Genomic DNA, 27,259 nt, shown 5'->3' with positions numbered 1-27,259 from the left:
TAACTTATAACCTATACAATACATATTTCTTTATTATAATGATATTACTATTCAAAATAATAGGAAGGATCACGGATCCAGACCTGTTTTTTTTTAAAATATGTTTTTAAATTTTCTATCACATTAAAAATAATCAAAAAAATAATTATTCAAACATTAATTTTAAATAAAAAAATGCAAAACTGAAATAAAACCACTGATCACCAAAAAATAAAATAAAATAGATTAGAATGAGTGAATGAACGAATAAATACATTTTACAATGAAATAGGCTAAATTAATACAATTTACACAAAGTGTTAATATTTTCAAAAACTCTTTTAGAAAATCGTTTTCCGTAAAAATAAAAAAGAAAGAAAAAGAGGCGGAATTCAAATAGACAATCAGAATATTTCATTTGTTAATACAATGTTTGCTTTGCAGAATATTACAGTTTACCACGTAACACTAAACCGTGTACTTCGCACCCCACTCACGCCACCATATCAGAACTGAAGAGAAGAAACAAAACAGAACCCATCTCAGCTCCCACTCAACTCAGACTCTAAATCTAGGACAAACAAAGCCCATTATAATGTCGGGATTTGACTCCAACCCGTTTGAAGATCCAGTCGACGTCAATCCCTTCCAGGTGAGGAACGCGAGAGAAGCGCTTAGAGCTGAAGTTTGGGGGAGTTCAGCGGGGTTTGTGCTGATGGTGGGGTGTTTTGGGTCAGATGAGTTCGGTTCGGATGCAGACGTGTCACGGTCGCCGCTGCGCTAGTTAGTTAGCTAGTTAGCTAGTTAGTTAGTTAGTTAGTTGGTCAGTCAGTCAGTTGTCGCTGGTGAAGGGTGGATCCGCGCAGGTGTGGTGACACGCTGAAGGCCTGTTCATGTCACAACAGAGTCTCGAGCTCTGTGACTGTAACTGCCTGCTCTGGATGAAGCTCTGTGGGTTACCTGCGACTCTTCGTCACGCGCCGCGTGATCAAGCGGAAATGCATTACAAAACAACTCATATTTCCGAATACATCTGATCAGGACATGCAGGGCTGCCACTATGCTTTCTGCACAACAAGTGCATTTTCCAATGCACTTTTATTGTTTTCACTTAATATGGAAAATTTCCATATTAAGTGAAAACAATAACTAACATGACAGATGATACAATATACAATGCAAAAGGTCAGGATCTCATCTCAAGGTGGTATATTTGACAAATAACATTATTATTATTATTTGATATAAAGTAATACAATTCTAGGTTAAAATGTATGTGAATATAAAATGTGTGTACATATATATTGTATATTGCATGTATATTACAAGTTTTTTCTTTTGCATTTACACACACACTTTTTTGCAGTTAATTTCAGTAAACCTGCTGTGTGACAAATGCACAATTTATAAAAGTGAAAACATGGGATGCAATAAAACAACAATAAAAAACAAACATATATATGTTGCATTATATAATAATTATGCATTATAGCATATATTATTCACAGATCGGGATTTTTTTACAGGGTATTTGACAAATGCACTTTTAATCAACATGAAAATTTTAGATTAAAGTGTATGCAAATATGAACGTATTTGTAAGGTGCATTTATGAATGTTTTCCTTTTTTTTGCAGTTCACTAATTGATCTGCAGTGTGAAAAATTACGATAAACAGTTTTTAAAAGTAAAAAAATGGCATGCACTAAACGATAATAAACAAATATAGACATTATATAATAATATATTTATGTTTTAGTTTTTTTGCAGTTGACTTTAATAGTTTTGCTGTTTGGTAAAAGTACAACTTAATAAAAATATTGCATGTAGTCTCTTAAATATATACTCATATATACTATATATACTCATAATTTAGTAGTTGTAATAATAATATATAAAAATTATACGCGCACATTATTATTATTATTATTATTATGAAATTCTAACATGCTTAAATAATCAGAATTTAACTACTAAACATGTCATTTGAGAAGTCTATTATGCTCACTAAAGCTGCATTTATTTGACGAAAAATACTGTAAAGAGTGAAATCTGAAATAACTGGTTTCTCTCAATCGATCTGACCTTAGAATATTAATAATAATAAGCTGACTAATGAACAAAACACAACATGCTTCATTATTTACACTGTGATATTACCCTCACAGCTGGCATCTTTGCTGTGCTTTCATCCTCACTGATTTGAGCACTGATGTTCTGCTGTGTCTGATGCTTTTGATTCATGAAAGTGTCAGTGACTGTTATTACACTGTATATCATATTTCATGAGGTGTGGCATAATACTGCTCGTCATGGCTGTAGGGAAGTCTGTGGAGAGATGCTCTGCGGTGTTTGTCTAAGGCGTCAGTGTTTCAGTCTTACATCGCTTGAACTGCTGATAAAGAATCAGAAGTTAAAGGTTCAGATATCTGAATACTCAATAATGTCATTGACCCACACCCAGCTGAACGTCAGATTAGATCTGATAAAATATAAAGTAACATGCAGTTCTACACATTTAAAGCCTAAGTGTGTAATTTCATGTTTAAATACTACTAATACTAAACGCAATTAATTGCTAAAATACTTCTATCCTATTTGTGACGTATTGTGCTTTCTCCGATTGTAGATTTTTTTTTTTTTGAAAATGTACAAAATATTTTAATACTACTACTACTGTTATCCAACAGCCTTCTACTTTCCATTTATAATTAAATGTAAAGTCATGTATAAAATTTAAAATTGTTTTTGCTTTCATGCATTTGACTTTAATAGTCCCACTCATAGTTTAAAAGTAAAAATATGACATGTAATGTAATGTAATTTAATTTAATTATAATATCTATTTATAATATAAATTATTATAATTATAAAATTATAATTTGCTGAAATAATGTTTGTTAAAGATATCTTTTCTGCTCACCAAGGCTGCATTTATTTAATTAAAAATACAGTATTATTGCAAAATATTATTACAGTTGAAAATAACTGGTTTCTCTCAATTTATTTGACATTTGAAGTGTATTTAAGTGTAATCTGCTGCTGACTGATGCACACAGACACATCACAGGCTGCTTTTGTAGTATATTTTATAATTAAATGTTAAGTCATGTATGAAAAAAACATTTTTCAAAATAAACGTCTCCAGTAATATGAATAATTGTATGTATTCTTAACTCATTTTAAATAAAATTTTAAATCATTTTAGAATTTGAATTCCTTGCTTTTATTGTTTTTTTTTTAATTCCTTTTATCTAAAGCACTCTGAATATGAAATGTGCCATATAAATAAACCTGCCTTCCCTTGCCTTATTGCATTATAGATGATTTTTATTTCACTATCCCATTGAAATAATGACAATACAACAATTATTTAAACTTAACACAGTGACATGGTTTGACTTTAAATAAGACTAAAATGCTGATAATATTAGAAATGACCGCAAATTTAAGGACAAAAAATACAAAATGTCTCTTTCTGATAAAGTCTGCATATGTTTATTGTTGTGTTCTGTTGTCAGGTGTTGGTCTGCAGTTGGGTTCTGTTGAGGTCTGTGGGAACGAGAGCAGGTGTGTGCGTCAGGACAGACCGCAGAGACACAGTCAAATGCAGTTATTGCATGTTTTAAAGTGTTCTGTCTGTTTGGAACGAGAATATTCAGTGAATTTGGTTTCTCATGATTTGACCCTCTGAGATGCTCTTTGATTTGTCTTGGATCTCTCTGATTTTGAGGATGAAGGAAGTTCTCTGTGTCTTCCTCTAGAGTCCCGTCCTGATGGACTCAGATGTGATTAATGAGCAACAATCAGTGAATGTTCTCCGTCTGCTAGATGAAAATATTTCCAGATCTGCGTCTGTGGTTTGTAATGGTTAGCTGGTGGACAGTACGAGCTGTAAAAGGAAGGCTCTGTGATGCTTTCTGGATTTTGGTTCCTCGCTGTGAACACAGAGGCGTCTGAAACATTGTCAGATGATTGTGACCTGTTGAACTCTCTGCGATGATGTCACTGCGTATTGTAATTGAGGCATGTGACTCAGTAAAACACTCATATATCATGCTTTCAGTTGGCCTGGATCCATGATGTAATAATAATATTATATTAAATATAAGAAGATAGTAATTTTAGTAATTTTGACAATTTTATTTGCTAAAGCACCAGATCTACATTTTTAGTTTTTCATGTAATTTCGTTTTATATTATTAATATATATAATATTATTTTTAAATATAAAAATTAAATTAATTACTTTTATTGTTATTTTATTTTCTTAAGTTTTAGTAATTTGTATTGTGCTTTTGTCATTATTGTTGTTGTTTTTATTAATATTATTATTATTATTTAGCTTTAATTTCAGTTTGAGTAATTTTAGTATTTGAGCTTAAATTTTCTTTTTCATTTAGTCCTTAAATCTTTTTAATTTTTCATGTAATATATATATATACTATAATATATAAAATATAACTATATTAGTGCTGTCAAATGATTAATCATTATGAAAAATATGTTCTGTTTATGTTAAATATGTTTATATATAATATAAAATATAAGAATATAAATATATGCATGTAAATACGTGTAAATATTTTCAAAATATATACTGTATATGTGTATTTTTATATACATAATAAATATACACAGTACACAGACATATGCAAACAAAAAACTTTTATTTTGGATGCGATTAATCACAATTAATTGTTTGATAGCACTAATATATACAATTTATCTAATTAATTAAAATTTTAATTAATAAAAAAAAAATTTATTTAATTTTTCATCTAGTATTTATATGCTTACAAACACACACATGTACATATGTTAAACTACAGTATATATATATATATATATATAAAACTACAGTATATATATATATATATATATATATATATATATATATATATATATATATATATATATATATATATATATATATAGATATATATATATATATGTAGATGTGTGTGTTTGTAAGTAATATTGTTTATTATTAACTTTGTGGCCCATCCTTCTATATATAATATATAAATGTATTATTATTTAGTAATATTAATATTATTATTATAAAACTAATAATAAAATATTAATAGAACATAATATAAAATGAATAAACTCTTGTGTTGATTTTGATTGCTTTCATTGTCCTCGTTTGTAAGTCCCTTTGGATAAAAGCGTCTGCTAAATGTAAATGTAGTAATGATAGTGTTGGTCTCTTTCAGGATCCGTCTGTCACGCAGGTGACCAACTCTGGAATCGATCCCATTGACAGTTTCAGTCCATTCCCGGATGGCAACACCGTGACGGTGAGTCCAGCACTCCTTCAGTGATTGTGTAAGATGAATATCTTTAGCAGAGTCATAACTGTGCTCTGAACTCTGATGTGTAATAAAGCAGTGAGCCACTTGAGCTCTGCTGATTTTACCCAACAGTTTTATACCTCAAGATACAACCCCAAGTGATGTAATTTAGCTCAAGCAGCAATATGAAAGTAAATACCAGTGTTTTGCATTTTATCATGAATTAAAATCCCAGTAATTTATGTTTTTTTTCCATCAGGGAAGCACCATCCCGGCCTCCAGCGGCCCGTCTCAGCCCGCCGTCCTGCAGCCGTCAGTGGAGCCCACTCCACAGGTCAGCGTCTCACACACACACACACACACACACACACATCAATATAGCAATCTGATTTTAAAGGCTCTTGTCTGCGCAGGCCACGGCTGCAGCTGCGCAGGCCAGTCTGCACAAACAGCAGGAGGAGCTGGAGAGGAAAGCAGCTGAGCTGGATCGACGTGAACAAGAGCTGCAGAGCAGAGGAGCGCCGACAGGTAACACACACTATGCTGTCAACTTTTTTTTTTAATTTCGAATATTCATATTGCAAAAATGTTGCATTTGAATTGTAGGTGTGAGTCAGGCAGCCTTATCAGTGGCACACCAGATGTGATGAGGATGTAGGTGTCATTGCATTTTAATGCTTTTCTTAGACTATCCAGTCAAAATATTGCAGAAGAAGAGAACATCATTGAGGGGAATATTGTTTGTCAAAACCAAAACCAAGCTGTTCACACAGAACGCATATTTATCGCATTTTCTAGAGGGACATCTATCACCATTGCACTCGCATCTCGCACAAGAGAGCTGCATGTTTAGAAAGCCATGTAAAATTAGTAAATTGAGACTTTATGGCGGTTTTTCCCATCCCACTGCATCACATGTTTTTAAATGAAGGAAGTACTCTTTGTGTTTGGTTTTGGGTCATACATCATGCTGTTTTGTTTATTATTGTTTAAGCAACTTAATTATATAGGGTTTATAAACATTATTTCAAACATTTTGCACTTTTTTCAAAGATAGTCTGTTATTTTATTGCTTTGAATAAACGTGCATTAGTAATATTTTGCTCGATGCGCCCTCTTCTGGCCTCAGGTGAGAAGCCAAAAGCTTTTTTTCCTCCTATCTGAAACTATGCATTTTAAATTTGAATATAGATCATATTTAAGTACAAAATCGATTGTAGTTTTTCAGCCATTTTGACAGCCCTAACACACTCCACTGTCATTCTGCTGTGTGAATACTAGGAGCCTGGATGAGCGATCTGCATGACATACAGTATCCCACAATGCAATGCACCTGACTTCACCTTGCACTTTCAGTGTGATGAATAAACTAAAATTAATCATAGTCACAGTTTTTATGCTCTTGACATACAACTTAATCAGACTGGCACAAGTTATGATACATTTTTATACAAAATATCACTAAAATGCAAGGTAACTGGATGCCCTTTGCTGAATTAAACATGCAGGGTTATCATTATTATTAATAAACTATTCTAGTTTTTGTTTATATTTAGAATTTATTTTAATATAGTTTGTTTTCTTTTTAATTTTAGTTAAAGTTTTAGTAATTTTGTCGTGTGTATTTGTTATTTTTATTAGTTTTTGTTTTGTTGAAATATGTCTAAATAATTTTATATTAAATTCAAGTTTAAGACAGTTAAATAATACTTAAATAATAAAAAACAATAAAAAAAAATAAATGAAATAAAGTAAACTTTAAATTAAGTCAAATGAATTATAATAATAAAAAATATCAACTCTTATATTTCTCATTTTCATTTAGTTTAACTTGATCTACTAAAATAACTAAAATTAAAAAGTACTACTACTACAAATAGTTTTAAATCATGTTTAAATAAAAATGACAAAAACAACAAAATTATATTATAAAATGTATATTAAAATGTGTGTGTGTGTGTGTGTGTGTGTGTGTTGTGTATATATAAATATTATATATATATATATATAATATATATTAATATATATATATATATATGTATATGTATATGTGTGTGTGTGTTTTAAATTTATTTATGTTATAACTACTAAATTATATAAAAGAAAAGATAAAAATAAAAACAAATTTTAAATCTGAATAAAAACTAAAATAAATAAACTAACGCTGGTTTTAGTTAATTTCAACTAAAAAAAATGAGAATTGTCTTGTCATTAAAAATTGCCTTGTCAACTAGCTAAATTAAAATAAGCTTTAATATAATAAAATATTATTTAATAGTAATTAAATTTAAAAAATCAATTTATGGTATTAGTTTAATTAATTTAATATTTTTTTATTAAGTCTATTTTTTTATATTCAGATGTTTATTTTATTTAAAGTAATGAAAATGTCTTTTTATGTCTTACTACTGCCAGGTACAACTTTTAAAAATAATAATATTCAGTGCATGCTGCACAATATGCTAATATTCCATTCTGAGTTAGATTACACACATCTGAATTCATACAGTGAATGCATAAATCAACAGACAGGTCAATAGTGCCTTTATTTGTTGTGAGTGTTTGACTGGTTGCTGCTAAGGATTGTGGGATATGGGCGACTGTCTCACCTCACACTTGTTCTCCTCAGGCAAACAGAACAATTGGCCTCCTCTTCCCAAATTCTTTCCCATCAAGCCTTGCTTTTACCAGGACTTCTCTGAGGAGATCCCGCAGGAACATCAGAGACTCTGCAAAATGATCTATTACCTGTGGATGTGTGAGTTTACAGGCCTCTGATTCAAAGTCAAAATGATCATTTTTTTATTACATATTCCTGATCTTATTTGGAATGTTGATACAAGTAAACAAAGTTGTATTTGGTTATTTATTTTTTTATAGAAAAAAAACCCTTTTCACCATCCAGTCAATTCTTAATTCTGATTTTATTTTCTTGTTTAACATAAAACTGTTATTTTAGTATTAATTACATAGTGTCATAATATTTATTTATTTGATATTTTTAGTTTTAATTTAAATTTAGTTTAAGTATTTTTGTTTCATCATTTTTTTTTTTATTTAAATGTTTATAATCTAATATAATTATTATTATTATTATTTTTTTACTTTGCTTTAATTTATTCTTATTTCAGTTTTAGCAATTTATATATAAGTACAAAGGATTTGAACTTTCTTGTAATATTAATTTCAGTTATCCAAAATGTTTTTTATACTTTTTACGAGCTACTTTATTTGACACATTCTTTATTCCAGATGTTGTTCCAAATAATGATAAAAAAGTTTAACACAAAGTTGTCAGTTTTATTTTTTTTATATTTCCTGTTTAGCTTGTTTCTGTTTTATTTATTATTATTTTCAACTTAAACCTATTTTATTTGAATTAGTTGCCAAAGAAAGCATTTCTAATTTTTCAGTTATAAACGTTTCCATCTAATATTTATATTTTATTTTTTTGCAGCTATATTTCTTTTATCTTAAACCATTTTTAATAGCTTTTACTAACTATTTGGTACTTAATTAGTTTTAGTTAACAATAACAGCACTGATATGAAAATATACATTATTGTATGTAGATAACTTGGAAATACATCATTTCAAAATATTGAGTTGGACACATCCGTATGTGACGTGTGGCTCTTTTGTAATGTGTGTGTGTGTTTGCAGGGCAGTGTGTGACGCTGTTTCTGAATGTTCTGGCCTGTCTAGCTGAGTTCACCACTAACACAGACGCAGGCGTGGACTTCGGCCTGTCCATCCTCTGGTTCATCCTGTTCGCTCCCTGCTCCTTCCTCTGCTGGTTCAGACCTGTCTATAAAGCCTTCAGGTCAGTCTGCACAGCACAAGAGCGTTCAGACCATCACATCATCACATTACATCACATGACATCAATCATCTCATCACATCACATCAGTCACATCACATCAATCACATGACATCAGTCACATCAATCACATCGCATGACATCACATCAGTCACATCAGTCACATCACATCGATCACATCACATCAGTCACATCAAATCAATCACATGACATCAGTCACATCAATCACATCGCATGACATCACATCAGTCACATCAGTCACATCACATCATCACATCACATCAGTCTCATCACATCATTTGTGGTGTTAGTGGGAAGTCGTGGCCTAATGGTTAGAGAGTCGGACTTCCAATCCAAGGGTTGTGAGTTCGAGTCTCGGGCCGGCAGGAATTGTAGGTGGGGGGAGTAAATGTACAGCGCTCTCCTCCACCCTCAATACCACGACTTGAGGTGCCCTTGAGCAAGGCCCCGAACCCCCAAACTGCTCCCGGACATGGCGCCGCAGCAGTAAATGGCTGCCCACTGCTCCGGGTGTGTGTTCACAGTGTGTGTGTGTTCACTGCTGTGTGTGTGCACTTTCGATGTTTTAAAAGCAGAGCACGAATTCCGAGTATGGGTTACCATACTTGGCTGTATGTCACGTCACTTTCACTTTTTTTTTCACATCATCACATCACATCAGTCTCATCTCATCACATCAGTCTCATCTCATCACATCAGTCACATCATCTCATCACATCGGTCTCATCTCATCAAATCGGTCACTTCACATCACATCAATCACATCAGTCTCATCTCATCACATCAGACACATCACATCACATCACATCAATCACATCATCACATCACATCAGTCACATCATCACATCACATCAATCAATCATCTCATCACATCACATCAGTCACATCACATCAATTAATCACATCATCACATCAGTCAGATCACATCACATCAGTCACATCACATCACATCAGTCACATCATCACATCAAATCACATCACATCAGTCTCATCACATCAATCAATCAATCACATCAGTCACATCACATCACATTACATCAATCACATCACGCTGTTTACGCCACTTCCATGACAGATGTATTTCTAACAGTTTCTACAGTTTTAAGACTTTATTATGAATATTTGTATACTATTTTGGTATTTATTAATGTTTAGAATTAGCCTTTATTTTTATATTTTCAGTTTTCAATTTTGAGACTGTATTATCAGACGATTATTATAAGACCCTCTAGAATATTTGTATACTGTAATAATGTTTATTAATATTTTGAATTAGCTTTTATTTTTATAAATTTTTCAAATTAATTTTTGTTTTTATTATTTTAATGTATTAAAATATCTGTATCTAAAATAATTACTAAAATAGCTTTAATATATTTCCATAAATATTATAATTATAAAAATTATGATCAATTATAATATTAAATGTAAATGTTAATTATTTTAAAAATATTTTAATAAATACTCATAAATAAATTCTGCTCATCAGTATTTAATGTGCATGTAAAAAATTTTTTGTAAAATATTTAAATAATTAAAATATATTTTACATTTGAAAAATAGCCATCTATTATAGCAATATATAACATCTGATTTTGATCAGTTAGAATTTAATTTTGAGTAATTTTAGCATTTCAACAAATTTTATTTTATTTTCAGCTAGTTGCCAAGGCAACATTTTTGATTTTCTGAATGTTGAAGTTTTTTTTTTTCATTGTCAATGATAAGTATATTTCTTTCTCTTTCAGGTCTGACAGCTCCTTCAATTTCTTCTTCTTCTTCTTCATTTTCTTGGCTCAGATCGCCGTGTCTGTGATTCAGAGCGTTGGCATCCCACGATGGGGCAACAGGTACAGCAGAAATCGCTCTATACAGCTCCCCTGCACTTCATTCTGCTTTACAACAATTCATTAGTGATCTTTATTTAGGCAGTAGTTGGGCAGTTATGTTTATTTATGGAGTATTAAAGCAATATTTCACCCAAACTTCTTTGAGCTGGACTTTGTGTTTCTCCTGTGTGACAGACGACTCTCTCTTCTGTCTCTTTGACGAGTATCTCTTCCTGCACTAACGGTTTTCTGCTGCTGGACTTCCTTAAAACTCTTGCTTCCTGTCTGAAGTATGTCTTCTCGCTCTTTAAACATTTTGCTTTGTTTTCCTCTTAAAGCAGCGCTTGTCAGCCTTTGAACCCCTGCTAGAAACATGCTTGATTTCTCAGTTCTCTTCCATTAATAACATTATTTTCTCAAGATTATTAAGACTTTTATGAAAATATTGTTAAGAAACTCCCTGGAATGATTGGATTGATTCAGATTCAGCATTTTGGGATTTTATTCTATTTATTTTTATATATGCATTTATTTTGAAATTATTCAGACTTTTTTTTTCTTTTAAAAAATGATATTCTACACGCACATACACACACATATATAATCATATATATAATCATTATTATATTATATATACAATTCATTCTTAATAAAACAAATTGTATGTTTTTGAATTGCTTTTCATTATTTGTTTAGAATTTTTATTTACAGTATTTGTAGAATATTTATTTTTTGTTTAGAAAATATTTATTTGTAAACTTATAATAATACTTATATATTTATAATAATATAAAATGAAATATATTTTATACATTGAAATGAAACAATATTTATTTTAAATCATATATATATATATATATATATATATATATATATATATATATATATATGCGTTTAAGATTTTTTTAAATTGTTTAGAATTTTCTTTTCTCTCTCATTTTTTAAATGACATCATAAACCTATTATAATATAATGAGACGCATATAAAAAAGTATGTTTGTGTGTATATATATATATATAAAATTGATATAATCATGCACGCACACACAAACACACACAGTTGTCATTCAGTATTTAGAAATTTGTTCAAAATCAAACAAATAGTACGTTATAAAAGTGAATGCAAAAAACAAAACATAAAAAAAGTATGCACTCCTAAAAAAAATTTGTAGACTTCATAGAAAATTCTTTTGTGTGCACACATTTGTCATAACAATGCATCATTTAGAAGGAACTAACATAAAATTGGTTAATCGATGTGGATTTAATTACAGCGGCTGGATTAGTGCTATAGCAGCAATTGGCAAAAACAAAGCGGTGGGTGTCATCATGATGGTGGTGGCAGCCTTCTTCACAGCCACGGCTGCACTGTCGATTGTTTTACTGAAAATGGTAAGTAGCTCACGACTTCTGAGTGAAAACCTGTGGATCTTTGGTTTGGATTCTTGGGTCATTGGTGCAATTCTTTCCCAGGTTCATTCCCACTACCGTCGCACCGGTGCCAGTTTCCAGAAGGCACAGCAGGAATTCTCCCAAGGCGTCCTCACGAACCGCACCTTCCAGACCGCAGCCGCCAGCGCAGCCACCACAGCCGCACAAAGCTCTCTGCAGAGGAACTAGAGCCAGAAAGCACCACGAGATCTTCCCTCACTGTCCCGGTGGCCCACACAGAACCCAAAGCCCAGCTCCGCTCACCTGCTTTGGTTCTGGATCTCGATTAGGACTGCAGAGGCACTACTTTCGTGTTTAATTTTTTGTTTTGAAACAGAAGGTATGAAGTTCATCAGTGTGTTTGTATATCTGTATGTGTGCAGAAATTGTGTCCTGTATCCTTCTTGACCTTGGTTATGCTGTATATAAAGTAATTTAATATTTCCCCGTCATCCATAGTGGTACAGGAGTCTCTTTAAATTAAAAAAAATTATCATGAAGGATCTCAGAACTTTCTCAAAGCAATGATTATATGTGTATGTCATGAGAGTCTAGATGTTACAACTCTGCTACAGTTTTAAAGATTATAGAGTAAATAAAAGCTTTCATTCCTATATCATTTGATTTCCTGAAAACATTCTGCATTGCATATTAGTGCCAAAAAATAATAATATGCACCCAAAATTCTATGGAGGCGTGGCCATGTTTGCATAATTAGAATCTTGATGGACACAGAGAACATTACTGTTATTGTCTTAATCGTAAGACGGAAGGTGGGATGTAGATTTTTACATTGGGTGTGTTTTTTGGTAACTGTGTAGAGGAATGTTTATTCCTCGCATGTGTACAGGCTTATTTTAGGCTACTGATTGTAAACAGTCAAATCGAAATAGTTTGATTATTACTCAGACTTAAATTTACATGGGTGATATTTTAGCCTTAGAAAGCCATAATTTTTGAAACAAATGGGTAAAATGGTTTGCCATACAAAATGCCACTTGCTGAAAAGGGTTATATAATTTTTTCAGATGAGATCAGAAGATATTTTTCGACAGTGTAAGTACTTGTTTGTTTTTGAGCAAATTAAATTTTTCTGATTAACAAATTTTGTCCGAGTCATTTTTATTCATGGTGTTAAAGCAAATGATAAAGCAATCATTTCAAGCAGAATTCGTAGTCGTGTGATTATATCAATCACAATCAATTTCAGATACCTTTATCAGGTTGTAGATACACTTAAAAAAAAAGGGGGAAAACATAGATTGTCCAATTTGCGCAATAATATTATTTGAATAGTTTTTCTTGACTGATTTCAATAAACATAGTTCTCTAAAATGTGCAGTCTACAAATTATATGGGCGAAAGCACTTGTTTTGCGGTTGACAACTAACACTGTAGTTCCCAGCATGCTTTGCACGGAACTTAACATATATAGCAAAAATGTTGAAATTACGTACTGTTGTTTTTAAGCAAAATGATGGGTGACGAGTGTTTAATGTCTAGTTGTTGCTATATAGAAACCTGCTTTACTCAAGGGCATTTAATGCTTAGTGTTTAGGTTGCCAGTGTGCTGTTGCTACCTAATAGTTAATTAGCTAATGATACAATATTACAATTTAGCATTGTGACAAAAAATATGAAACCAAATAATTCATAACACTTTAAGACATTAATTGCATCACTTAGAAATAACTTCCATGACATTATGTGAACAAATTATGTTTGCATAACTTGATTCATGTGGAACTGATGATAAAATTATGTAAATTCAAAATTTTTTCAGACTTAAGTCCCATGTTCTTTGTTTTTAGCCAGCGGTGTCCCACAGGGCTTTGTATTTGGTCCAGTTTGATTTGTCCATAACTTTTTCATTGAAATTTTTTTTTTACCTTCTAGATGTCTGAAATGAGCAGAGTACAAAATCAGCATTGTTAATTAAATTAATGAGCTACAATACATTGTAATAAATACTTACAATGAATAATTGTTCCACTTTTCTTCAACGAATGTTGAAAAAAAAAACAAAATTAACTAAAAAAAAAAAAGAAAAAAAATATCAAATAATTTATTATTTAATAATGTAACAAAATAAACAACAGTTAAATGTCTTTGAAACCAGCCGTTTACTTGTGACATCATTGTTACATAAAATAGGTTCATATTTCACATGGCATCAGCGATTCATTTCAAATCCAAAATATAAAAAGTGCAAATGACAGTTGACGATACACCTTCCTACAAAACATTTTTTTAAATCTTCTTTTTTTCCATTTTTTTTTTTAAATCTTCCCCCGTTATTGTAAACACAAACAACAACTGTATTCATAAGCAGACCTTGTTACAGCCACATTGACATTCATGACGTGAGAAACTGTACACGAGCAAGGCAGAGTTCGTCGCTGATATTTTCTTTCACTCAGTCTTTGGGAGAAGGGATTGGCTAAACAGCACGGTGAAAACACAACGCAGAATATTTAACCATTCATAACTTACATGGAAAATGTTTACAAAGCAATGTGTCATCTTCATATAAAAACAAACTGAAAGATGAATATATATAAAAATTGTCCTTTTTTAAGAGTATACAAAGTATTCACGTAAGCAAACATTTGCAGTTCATCGTATATATATATTTATATACCTCTCAAAGTAAAAAAATCTGAGAGTCACTTGGCATAAATCTCCTTCATGATGAATCTCCAGGGCCCCAAAAACAGGCATCAGGGTCCTGAGGAAGAGGAACGTACACGAGGAACCGGTTCATTCGCTCTCCGTTCTCACTAGTCTCACGTTTGAGGAGTTTCTGAAGCACCAAACATCAATGTCACTGGATTGGACTGAATTAAGATGGTCGTAAATGTCTGTCCTTGTGGAAATTTCCAATGCATATTCAGACTTTGAATGCTACCGGCGTCTGAGGACAAGAGATTTAGGTTTCTCTCCAGAGATGAAACATTTAAACATGATGTAAGACTGCAAAAGGTCATGAGACATTCATGAGCAAACAGAAATAATTGTAAATTATTTGCAAATTGTTCAATAACTGCTCTTATGTAAATTATGGGATTCAATTCAAATGCAACAACTACGATGATGTTACTGACACTGAAAAAATGTCCATTTGACAATTTACGCAATATCGGTTTTCTAAATGCAACATTTATGTTCATTATGTAAAGTTTTGCATTGATTTGAATGTGACAATTTACATAAGAATGGTTTTATGCATAATTTACACAAAAAATAATTCTGCTTGCATTTCATGAATGAAGCCCAATGTTTGAGCATGTGACGTTTCGCCATAAGAAATAAAAGTCCTAAAATGATCATATACACAATGAAAACACATACAGGCAAAAATATGGAATACGCAAATACAATCCTCCAAAAAACATTAAAAACAGGTTTTCTGTGTGGAACGGTTCATCCGAGTTGAGAAAATGGCATTGAGTTTTCATCGTTTTACAGATTTCTCTGCCATGCATGATGGAGAAGATGAAGCGGCGATCTGTTTTCAGTCATTCTCGAGGCTGATCTGAGATCAGCGTTCATTCAAAGGTCCCGGTTGTTCCTGAGGACGCGGTTCAGCCGTGAGTGACTGCAGCGGTTCAGTCCGTGGTGATGGCGTTCAGGTCCTTCATCAGACCCTCCAGGTGCGCCATCTCCTCTGAGAGTTCATCCGTCTCATACGTCTGAGAGAGAGAGAGCCATGCCAGAGGAGCCGTGTTAGAGTTAGGGTTGAGGGATGCAACGGAGGAAAAAAAAAGAGCCAACAGAACAAGCAGAAAGAGGAAAAGCGAGAGGAGGAAGAGGGAGGGAAACAGGGTGGTGAGAGTGAGAGAATAGAGCAAGATGCTACAGCGCAACCTACAACAAAACAAACAAAAGCGCATGCATTTCAGAAGCATAGCACAAATTAAAAAGGAAAGAAAATGACATTTCATTTTTGGAGTTAATTCATTATTCAAAATTAGACACAGACAGACAAAACCATTTAAATTAAGCCAGCCAGTCAGTAAAAAAAGAAGAGGAGAAATAAAAAATTAAACATGCATTCAAACTTTCATATAACACAACATCACACTTCTATAATGTATAGATAATAATGTAGCTATTTTACTTCAATTCAATTCCAAATTTGAATGTTAAAGACAATTTACAAAATTTGAAAATATATATGGACTACAAAATATATTATAAATATTTAAACACAATACCACACCTAAGAAGCTGAAATTGATTAACAACCCCCTCTGCTACTAAATCTGCTGATTTTCATAAAAATATCATGTAAAAAACATCTTACTGGCCCTAAAAATAGGCTTCATTTTCTTTATGCAAAATATGATTTCTTATTACCAGGGCTGTTACTGCTAGCTAAAACTAAAACTCTTAACATTTTACTTTAAATAATCTGAAATTATATATATATATATATATATATATATACACACACTGAAAAAAAACTGTACTAAAGCAAAAACTGAATTAAAAATAACTCAACCAAATTAGTAATACATTATAAAAAATTAAAAAAAAGGGGGAAAAAATACGAATGCACATAAAATTACAAAAATAACCTACAATTAAAATAAAAAAACTGAAAAAATAAAAGTTAATTTCAAATATTAGTATAAACTATAATAGTATATAAATAATACTAAAATAGCACTGATGTGAATGTTTTCATGATAAGATGATGAGATGTTTTCATGAAATACAGTGTGCCAGTGCGGTCAACCTCTACATTACAGGAAGTGTCTCCAGCACTCACCACTTCCAGCATCTTGCTGGTTTCTGATTGGTCAGGTGCACTCGGGACTGTTACTGCCATCGGAGCTCGAACTCGATTTAGTGTCCCGATAGATGCCATCTTCACGCCGGGCACTGAAACACAGACAAACATGCTATGAGCTTCCCAAACACATCAGACTATCAACCACAGTGGTTTTCTTGTAAACAGACCTGGCTGTGCCAGCAGAGGGGTGCTGGGTAATGCGGTCTCATAGGTGGGCGGGTTATGAGCGGAAACGGTGATGGCTGGCACAGCGAAGCTCTTGAGTGGGTGTGTGGGCCGCACGTGGGCCGTGGGTGGGTTTATGCTCGGCGGCTCTTCCTCTTTGATCAACGCCTCTGTCTTCTGCAGTTCAGCTGTAGTGCTGGGCTGACTGGGAGCAACACCAGATTCACATGCACAGGGCTCACACCTCACAAAATATACAAAAAACACACACAAAAAACACGGAAAGGACTATATTAGTGCACAAGTTTATTTTGGAGATACAATTTTATATGTATATTAGGGGTGTAACGATTCGCTCGTATGCTGTGTATGCTCTTCTGTATCATCCGCGCCACAAGGATGCGCTGTTTCTACGTGTATTTAGCTTTGATTTGAAATAAAACAGTGCATCCTTGTGGCAGGGATGACACAGAAGAGCATACGGTGACATGGAGAGACACAGAGGAGACTGTTGACAAAGGAATTGTTGAATAAAGTCATTATTTTTGTTTTCTTCACTTACAAGTGTTCCCGTGGCTTGTTATTTACTTGGCTGTCTATGGGACAGTCTCAAGCCTCCAGGTTTTTATCCAAAATATCTTAAATTGTGTTTCAATACGAACTGAGCTTTTACGGGTTTGGAACGACATGGGGGTAAGTGATTAATGACAAAAGTTTCATTTTGGGGTGGAGTATCCCTTTAAGGTAACGTACACTTTAAATATGTTGCAATTAAAGAAATTAATTATTCAAAGCTCATACAATCCTCATCATTAGTGACATTAAAAACACATTTTAGGCTTAATATTTAGTAATTATGAACCCATAAAGACTGCTGTGTAATTTGCCCCCTGACTAATTTAAAGAATTTAGGGCAAGTGTTTAAATAATCCTGTGAATGTACTTAAAGAATGCAGAATCGAATCATTAAACGAATTGCATTGAATTTAATTGTGAATCATATCGAATCGTTCTTGAATTGAATTGAAACCTCATGAATCGTGATTCAATGTTAACCCAAAGATTCACAGCTCTAATGTGTGTGTGTGTGTGTACACATTAGCCAAAAACTCATCACCAAACACCAATGACTTGTACACACACACTATATGGACAAAAGTATTGTGACACCCCCTTCTTCAGAGCAGAAAAAGGCACTTCCAAAATTGTGGCAACAAAGATGGAGACATAATTCATGTATTTAAAATATGTATTTACATTTCTGTTGCAACAGTTGTGGAAGTGTTTTAAGTGAAGTGTTTGTAGCCATATGTACATGTCACTGGTGTTTGGTGATGGGTTTTTGGCTCAAGGTCTGCGTCCAGCTGGGATTAGGGCTTGGCTTTCTGCAGACCAGTCAAGCTCTTCCACACTGACTCAGTCAATCATTTCTTCTGAACCTCGCCTTATACACAGAGGCATTGTCATGTTACAATAGAAAAGGCTCATGATCAAGCTGTTACTATACAATTAGAAGCACACAATATAATATACGCACAATATACTTTAACTTTGAGATTTATAATCATGAAGATTAACAAGTAGTCAAACTTGTTCACTAGAACAATACTTTCGGCAATATAGTTTATATATACATATACTATAAGTCAAAAAAATTTTTTTATATCCTTTTAACAGCGGTTACAAGACACTATAGTCCATTAATGTAACTGACCATCTTTTGCTTCAGTGTTTTTTCTTTAATTGATAATGCAAACTTTTTACACCACAGACTGAACAAAATTAAGCATCGCTTGGTAATTGTTTGAGCTAAACTGGTATTATCTAATTGTGCACTTAAATTTAACAGATGACAGCTATTCAGCCGAATTCTATCAAAGAACTGTGTCAGAACAAATTCATCTTGATAAAGTCAGATATCTTTGATAGAATTCCATAGTTCACGTAAATGTAATAAAATAATATTAAGGTACTAGACTGTATATGTATGTATATATACACAGTCAAACCGAAATGTATTCAGACTCCTTCAACAAGTCTCACATTATCACAGTTCATTCGCTATAGTTTAGAAAATGGTAATAAATTATGACAAGAACTCAGAGTTTCTAAACTATAGCGAATGAACTGTGATAATGTGAGACATGTTGAAGGAGTCTGAATACATTTTGGTTTGACTGTGTATACATACATACATACATACATAAATATTATTTTATTACATTTACGTGAACTATGGTAGTTGATGGGTCAAAACTTGTGATAGGATTTCAGTTGCAGCTCAGATCAAGAACTGCAGCTCAGTTTTTAATATTTTAAGTAACACTCACAGTAACCATGGTACCATGTTCAAAGAACCTGAGTGATATGTTTATTGAATGTGTATCTTCTGAAGTTCCCTGGAGAAGCATGACGACAGCATCACTGCGCTCTCACCTGCAGACGGAGGCCTGTCTGAGACTGTGCTGGGGGTGGCAGGTGCTCTCAGGCCGATCTGGTGATGAAGGTAGCCACGCGGCGGGAGGTGATAGTGATGATGATGGTGATGAAGATGATCGAGGGAATGGATGGGGTGAGCGCTAATCACAGCTGAGACACACACACACACACAGTGAGGTTACCACGACAACACAGCACAACATCTGTTCCAAAGCTTAGTGAGCTACTTTGCTGTATTCTGCCTGCATAGACAGCATCCCTACTTAGGCAGCATTCTAGATGATACGCAACCTAAGTAAGTGATTTGGAACGCTCTACACTGGCAGCAACTGTGTGCATCACATAAATAAATAGTTGTAGTTTTGATTTTACTACATTCAAATAATAATTCTGAAAGCAAAACAATAAATCCAAAATAAAATAACAGTTGGTAATGAATAACTATAATGAATAAAAAAAGGTTTAATGATTGATTTAAGCTTTCAGTGGTTTCAATAGTGTTTTAATAATAGAATAGCATTTAAATTTTTTTATATGAAATTATTAAATGTTATATAATTTTAATAAATTTTATATAATGTATTTTTTATATTTATACATTTTATTTGCTAAATTTATTTAGGTAAATATTTTATTTTGTTACTGCTTTAACGATAATTATATGTATATATATGTATATATATATATGTATATATATATATATATATATATATAAGTAAATAAAATATAAATAAAATAAAAAGCATTCTCAGTATGTTGCTCTATGATACTGTATGAAACATAATGAAAGCAGACGCAAATATTTATTGAAATTGAATGCATTAGACTTATAATAATGGATGTGTAATGTATTATGAGGCTGCTTAGACTAGGAAGGATATAGGCAATATGCAAATATATGACGTCTTAAAGTGCCCCAATTATGGGTTATGAAAGGTCCATATTTTGGTTTTGGGAGTCCCAAATAACAGGTTGACATGCATGCAAAAAAAAAAAAAATATTATAATATGCATTTATTTTTATTTTATTTGCTCAAGGGCTCCCAAACAATTAGTTCAATGATTAATTTTTCTAAACCCCTCCTTTGCGTGACACTAATCTGCGGTGATTGGTCCGATTGGATCATGCCTGTAATGCCTGATAAAGCAGTGTTTGTGAGCGCAGTGCTGCTTTGTGTACAGCGTTACCGGGGAAACCGCTATTTTACCAGGCACCTAGTGGCAGAGAATGAATTTGCATTTTCATTCAAAGTTTTCCCGGTCTGCGTGCGCAACAAGTGGGTGGGCAATATGCTAATATTTCATGTTGACCACTTTCAGATTTAAAACTTTGCAGGATGTTTTCGTTTAGTTGTGTTACACATGGCGTGAAAGGTCATTTTCAAAAATCCATAATAGAGGCACTTTAAAAGACAACATGACATTGCTGCCTATTTTTTAATCACAGCATTAGCATTAAGATGGAAGCTCACTAGGTTTGGATTTAGTTTGCTGCTCTGACACGAGACGAGCACTGCGCTTCACTCAGCACAACGTGAACCGCACAGGCTGAGATGGCATGGGACGATCAATGACGTGCCCTTTTTGCTTGCTTTTTCTTTGGGAACTTACGCTGGGAAGGCTGAGAGTCGAACGGCATCATCACTTTAGGTCTCACTCCCCTCCGACCGGCCAAAGTGGACACGCTCTCCTCTCCCTCAAGACCTGCACACATGCAGAAAGGCGTTTATGAAGCAGACTCGGTCCTGGATGCTGGGTGAGGTTTAGGCGAGATGAAGCTGAGGCTCTCACCCCGTCTCTGATGGCTGGGCTCAGCGGCTGGATCCGGGGCGGTCCGCGGGATGGGCGTCTCTGTCATGACCGGGTTGGGATCGGGTGATTTGTCCATGGGTTTGAGCTCCAGACGCTCGTGATGGATCCACAGATCTGGAGGTTTCAGGTCTTTAGATGAGCTCTTGTACTTGTGGGAGCCTGTGCTGGACTTACAGGCCGCACGTTTCCTAAAATGTAGAATGTTTCATTAATTTATCTTTTTTTAATTACTTGAATATGAAATATTTTATTTTTATTATATTTAACAAATATCATATACTTTGCATTATGATCAATATATTAGAATTACATATAATTATACTAGTGCTGTCAAACGATTAATCGCGATTAATCACATCCACAATAAAAGTATTTGTTTACATAATATATGTGTGTGTACTGTGTATATTTATTATGTATATATAAATACACACACATTTAGTATATATTTAAGAATTATTTTTTTATATATTATCATGTAAACAAACTTTTATTGTACATATTTGTACATATACATATTTTATAATTTTTATTTATTATATATCTGAAGTTTGGTTTGGTAGTTTAATAGTGTTGGCACTCATCATAAATGTCACTCAATACTATGTATTCTGTGTATAGTATATACAGGTGCATCTCAATAAATTAGAATGTCGTGGAAAAGTTCATTTATTTCAGTAATTCAACTCAAATTGTGAAACTCGTGTATTAAATTAATTCAATGCACACAGACCGAAGTAGTTTAAGTCTTTGGTTATTTTAACTGTGATGATTTTGGCTCACATTTAACAAAAATGGGGAAGACTGCTGATCTGACAGTTGTCCAGAAGACAATCATTGACACCCTTCACAAGGAGGGTAAGCCACAAACATTCATTGCCAAAGAAGCTGGCTGTTCACAGAGTGCTGTATCCAAGCATGTTAACAGAGAGTTGAGTGGAAGAAAAAAGTGTGGAAGAAAAAGATGCACAACCAACCGAGAGAACCACAGCCTCATGAGGATTGTCAAGCAAAATCGATTCAAGAATTTGAGTGAACTTCACAAGGAATGGACTGAGGCTGGGGTCAAGGCATCAAGAGCCACCACACACAGACGTGTCGAGGAATTTGACTACAGTTGTCGTATTCCTCTTGTTGAGCCACTCCTAAACCACAGACAACGTCAGAGGCGTCTTACCTGGGCTAAGGAGAAGAAGAACGGAACTGTTGCCCAGTGGGTCCAAAGTCCTCTTTTTCAGATGAGAGCATGTTTTGTATTTCATTTGGAAACCAAGGTCCTAGAGTCTGGAGGAAGGGTGGAGAAGCTCCTAGCCCAAGCTGCTTGAAGTCCAGTGTTAAGTTTTCCACAGTCGGTGATGATGATTTGGGGTGCAATGTCTTCTGCTGGTGTTGGTTCATTGTGTTTTTTTGAAAACCAAAGTCACTGCAACCCGTTTACCAAGAAATATTGGAGCACTTCATGCTTCCTTCTGCTGACCAGCTTTTTGAAGATGCCTGATTTCATTTTCCAGAAGGATTTGGCACCTGCCAACACTGCCAAAAGCACCAAAAGTTGGTTAAATGACCATGGTGTTGGTGTGCTTGACTGGCCAGCAAACTCACCAGACCTGAACCCCAGAGAGAATCTATGGAGTATTGTCAAGAGGAAAATGAGAAACAAGAGACCAAACAATGTAGATGACTGAAGCGCCACTGTCAAAGAAACCCTGGGCTTCATACCACCTCAGCAGTGCCACAAACTGATCTCCTCCATGCCACGCCGAACTGAGGCAGTAATTAAAGCAAAAGGAGCCCCTACCAAGTATTGAGTACATGTACAATAAATGAACATACTTTCCAAAAATGTTTTTTTTTATTGGTCTTATGAAGTATTCTAATTTGTTGAGGTGTGAATTGGTGGGTTTTTGTTAAATGTGAGCCAAAATAATCACAATTAAAAGAACCAAAGACTTAAACAACTCCAGTCTGTGTGCACTGAATTTATTTAATACACCAGTTTCACAATTTGAGTTGAATTACTGAAATAAATGAACTTTTCCACGACATTCTAATTTATCGAGATGCACCTGTATATATATCTTTGTGACAATGACAATAATCAAGCATTTTGAGAAATAAACTGCAGTTATGCAGCATTAGATGAGATTACAAAATGTAAGTCTTTTTCTACAGTTTTAAATATTTGTTCATTCATGTTATAGTTATGCTGCAGTGAATGTACCACAGTTTTAGGCACTCTGTGTCATGTCAGGCCTAAAAAGCAAGATGTCACGTTGCTTATTGTTTTAATACACGTGTATGTGAGCTTAAAAGAAGACTAAAGAGTGAAAAACACACTTTTTCTGGTGGGAGTTGGAGCGGCGCGTGCACAGGACGGCCCCCACGACCACAGCGATGATGGTGAACACACCAACAGACACAATCACCACGATCACCAGAATATGATTCTCCTGGCTGCCCGTGATGCCTGGTTTATCTGACGCAGAGAGAGAGACAGCGTTACGTCACCACTGGTCTTAATGAGCCACGTGTCTGTCTTTAAAGAGTGTGTCTTCCTGTTTACCCATGTTTGATCCAATCCCGTGCTCCGGTAGAGTCGGGTGACCGGGTTTGACTTGCAGCCCTACAGACAAGACATCAATTTAACTGAATATATTTATATATTATGTTTTATATGTATTTTAATATAATAATAGATTCTATATTTGTAACTTCTTAAAGTAAATATATAATAAAATTGAATTTAACATATTAATGATGTGTATATAAATTGTATGAATATTTAAAATCTTTAACAATTATTATAAAATACATATATATAATTATAATTAAAATCATACACACAATTAAAAAAAAAATAAAAAAAATAATAAACACAATAAAAACAAAATTAACTAAAAACATTTATAATTATTTATATTTCAAGTATTCGTTTAACTTGAATTTTAAATAAATTTAATTCAATAAAAAATACATTTATTATAAATGTCATTTTTAGTGTTATATGGCAAAACTAAACCTGTTTTAATGGCTGGTAACATCTATAATGATATTTAACATATCTTATATAATATTATTTAATTATGTATTAATACTATGTATAATAAAATTATAAATAATATGTATAATAATTGACATATTATTAATGCATTTAAAACTTGATGTTTTGTGTCTTTAATTTCCGCCTGCATTAGAAACATGTTTAATTACCTTGATCACTTGACATTTTGTCTGATGGTTCAGCTGGAAACAAAGACAAACAGAATGAAGAAATGAGCACAAGTTAAGTTTTAACAGGCGAGTCTAAACAGGGTTGAGGCTTTACCTTTGGGGGTGCGGAACTGCACTGCGTCTGACATGGGTCCCATGCCTTTGGAGTTCCTCGCTTGGATCTTGAAGTAGTATGTGGTGTCCAGCGTCAGCCCCTGAATCTGATGTGTCAGTCTGTTCCCCACCACGGGCTCCACCACCCAATCATGGACCTCGGCGTTCACATCAGTGCTGTAGTAGATGATGTACCCTACGAGACAGAGAGAGATTTATTTCACGTCTGAAAATCATGCTTTTCTGTTTGGATGCACGACTGGTTCTATAAATCCTGTCATCGCCATCCATGATGTAAATCAGGCAAATGTGATTATCTTCAATTGATATTTTGTGGTGTAATATGACCGGGACATGTTTCTTGGGTACCTGTGATTTTGCCGTTGGCTTCAGTCGGAGGCTGCCAGTTGATGTTGATGATTCGAGGACTTCCCTCTTTACTGATCACAGTCACATCTTTCGGAGCAGAGCTGGGTACTACAAATCACATTAAAGCAAATACTGTAAAAAGGCTATTACTAAAAGCTTTGTTATAGCAGTCTGTCCCAAAATCATGTTAAAATGCAAATAAGAAGCTTTTCTTTTTGTTCTATTTATTGTTTGTTATTATTATATATTTATAAATAAATAATTTTACAGTACTTGTCAATTTTCAGCTCTTATAGAAATGAATGGATGCAACTGTAAAGGGATTTGTTGATGAGGGTCGAGAAAATGTTGAATCTAATTTGTACTGAAAAACCAATAAAAAAATATTTGAGAACAAAATGCAAATAAGACATTAATTAAATATGCACTATTTTTGCATGCATCCTAAAAACTAAACATCTGCTTTTGAATTTCATGTACTTCATCACATGAATTTATCATGATATAAACAAACAACAACAAAAATGTTGAGAAAAAAGGTTGAGAAAACCCATGTTTTGTCAACATCTACAGACAAATTATAAGAAATTATGAAATACATATTTTATAATATGCAATAGTCATAACATAATTGGGAACCTGTGTGGAAAAACTGGTGCATGCATGTTTAATGAGATAAAACTAGATTAAATCAGTTAAGTTGTTTTCATGAAAGAGAAAATATTATAGTAAAAGATGTGATGTATTTCTGTATACCGGTGGAATGCTGTGTGAGTGTGTGTGATCTTACCGGACTCAAAGGTGGTCCCGTGGGCCGTCATACTCCATGTACTGCTCCTGCGGCTCTTGGTCACCATAACAGAGAACTCATAAAGTGTGTTGGGCTTCAGAGCCGTTACCGTATGAAACAGAGACGTGGTGTTTGCCATCTGACAAAACAAGCAACAGACAAACACATTAAACAAAGTTGATCACCACATATGTGACCCTGGAGCACAAAACCAGTCTTAAGTCTCTGGGGTATATTTGTAGCAATAGCCAACAATACATTGTATGGGTCAAAATTATCAATTTTTCTTTTATGCCAAAAATTTATTAGGATATTAAGTCAAGATCATGTTCCATGAAGATATTTTGCTAATTTTCTACATCAAAACGTAATTTTTGATCAATAATATGAATGTCCAGATGGCAAATGAATCTTTTTATTTAACTGGCTCTTATAGTGAACCGGTCGAACCAGTTCACCAAATCGAACTAAATCATTTGAAACAGTTTGCGTCTACAGTACCAGTATCCCAAGTTAATCAGTAATTTAAAAATAAAACAAAATCCCAATACAATCACTCTGACGTGAATGTACATTGACTGAACTGCTAACAGAAAGTGATGATGGGATGTGCACGAGCAGAGCAGCTGGACTGAGTCTCGTGCTGCTGGGAGACAGCATCACAGTATGTTAAGGGGCGTAACATTTCTGTCACAGGCTTGAGGCATTCGGCTAATCACAAAGCACACAACAGCCCAACCAAATCACACCACACCTTTCTCAGAAAACTGAGATCTTTAAAAAAAAATGCCTCTCATAAGAAGGCGCATACAAAGAGGAGAAACAATAATGTACATTATGTGGAAAACAATGTGTTTCTTGAATATTAAACTGCATAAACACTTTTCATTACACCAAATACACAAAATAATGTTCTTTTTAGCAATGTCATATGACCTCTTTAATGCATTCTGAGCGAGTGAACACTAGAGGGCGCTCCAAGCACGGGAAATAAAAAACTAAACAAACTACAGTATACGGTGAACTGAAATACTCTCTTCAGAATCAGCGTTATTTTACTATCATTGAGCTACTATTATAGTTTCAAACAAAGTTTTTGAATTTGTTTTTATTTTTAAATCTTTTCAGTTTTAGTAATTTTCTTGTGTTGTTGTATAATTTTTTTTTCTATATATTAAATATATAT

The 27,259-nt window shown here is 33.5% G+C and overlaps 2 protein-coding genes across 4 annotated transcripts in view; one reads left to right on the top strand and one right to left on the bottom strand.

Moving 5' to 3' along the window:
- Positions 1–531: 531 nt before the first annotated feature.
- scamp2 (secretory carrier membrane protein 2) lies at positions 532–13,481 on the top strand. Its single transcript, XM_042752872.1, has 9 exons — positions 532–631; positions 5,198–5,281; positions 5,535–5,609; positions 5,689–5,803; positions 7,905–8,033; positions 8,939–9,098; positions 10,865–10,966; positions 12,220–12,337; positions 12,419–13,481. Exons 1-9 carry the CDS (start codon positions 575–577, stop codon positions 12,563–12,565), a joined length of 987 nt encoding a protein of 328 aa, XP_042608806.1. The 5' UTR covers positions 532–574; the 3' UTR covers positions 12,566–13,481.
- A 1,141-nt stretch (positions 13,482–14,622) lies between these two features.
- LOC109097466 (neogenin) overlaps positions 14,623–27,259 on the bottom strand; it is a 123,426-nt gene continuing 110,789 nt past the window's right edge. The window contains exons 18-29 of one of the 3 annotated variants that reach the window (XM_042753660.1): positions 26,074–26,212; positions 25,284–25,391; positions 24,916–25,110; positions 24,801–24,833; positions 24,154–24,213; positions 23,928–24,066; positions 21,570–21,778; positions 21,390–21,482; positions 19,765–19,928; positions 17,342–17,576; positions 17,151–17,263; positions 14,623–16,068 (exon numbers count right to left, since the gene is read on the bottom strand). In XM_042753660.1, coding sequence (XP_042609594.1) covers positions 15,985–16,068; positions 17,151–17,263; positions 17,342–17,576; positions 19,765–19,928; positions 21,390–21,482; positions 21,570–21,778; positions 23,928–24,066; positions 24,154–24,213; positions 24,801–24,833; positions 24,916–25,110; positions 25,284–25,391; positions 26,074–26,212 — 1,572 coding nt within the window. In that variant the 3' untranslated portion in view covers positions 14,623–15,984. Of the gene's footprint in view, positions 16,069–17,150; positions 17,264–17,341; positions 17,577–19,581; positions 19,929–21,389; positions 21,483–21,569; positions 21,779–23,927; positions 24,067–24,153; positions 24,214–24,800; positions 24,834–24,915; positions 25,111–25,283; positions 25,392–26,073; positions 26,213–27,259 lie in introns of those variants that run through there. The other 2 variants (XM_042753658.1, XM_042753659.1) reach the window with 2 other exon arrangements.

The sequence above is a fragment of the Cyprinus carpio genome, chromosome B25 (genome assembly GCF_018340385.1).
Source record: "Cyprinus carpio isolate SPL01 chromosome B25, ASM1834038v1, whole genome shotgun sequence".
NCBI lineage: Eukaryota > Metazoa > Chordata > Actinopteri > Cypriniformes > Cyprinidae > Cyprinus > Cyprinus carpio.
The sequence above is the reverse complement of the archived record's forward strand: the minus strand, read 5'-3'. Positions and strand labels throughout refer to the sequence as shown.

What these genes read in the sequence shown, in the direction of transcription:
- scamp2 (XM_042752872.1), top strand. Translation starts at nt 575, where the DNA reads ATGTCGGGATTTGACTCCAACCCGTTTGAAGATCCAGTCGACGTCAAT. An exon ending in CCTGTCTATAAAGCCTTCAG is followed by an intron (nt 9,099 to 10,864) that starts GTCAGTCTGCAC and finishes TTTCTCTTTCAG; the next exon opens with GTCTGACAGCTCCTTCAATT. An exon ending in CGATTGTTTTACTGAAAATG is followed by an intron (nt 12,338 to 12,418) that starts GTAAGTAGCTCA and finishes ATTCTTTCCCAG; the next exon opens with GTTCATTCCCACTACCGTCG.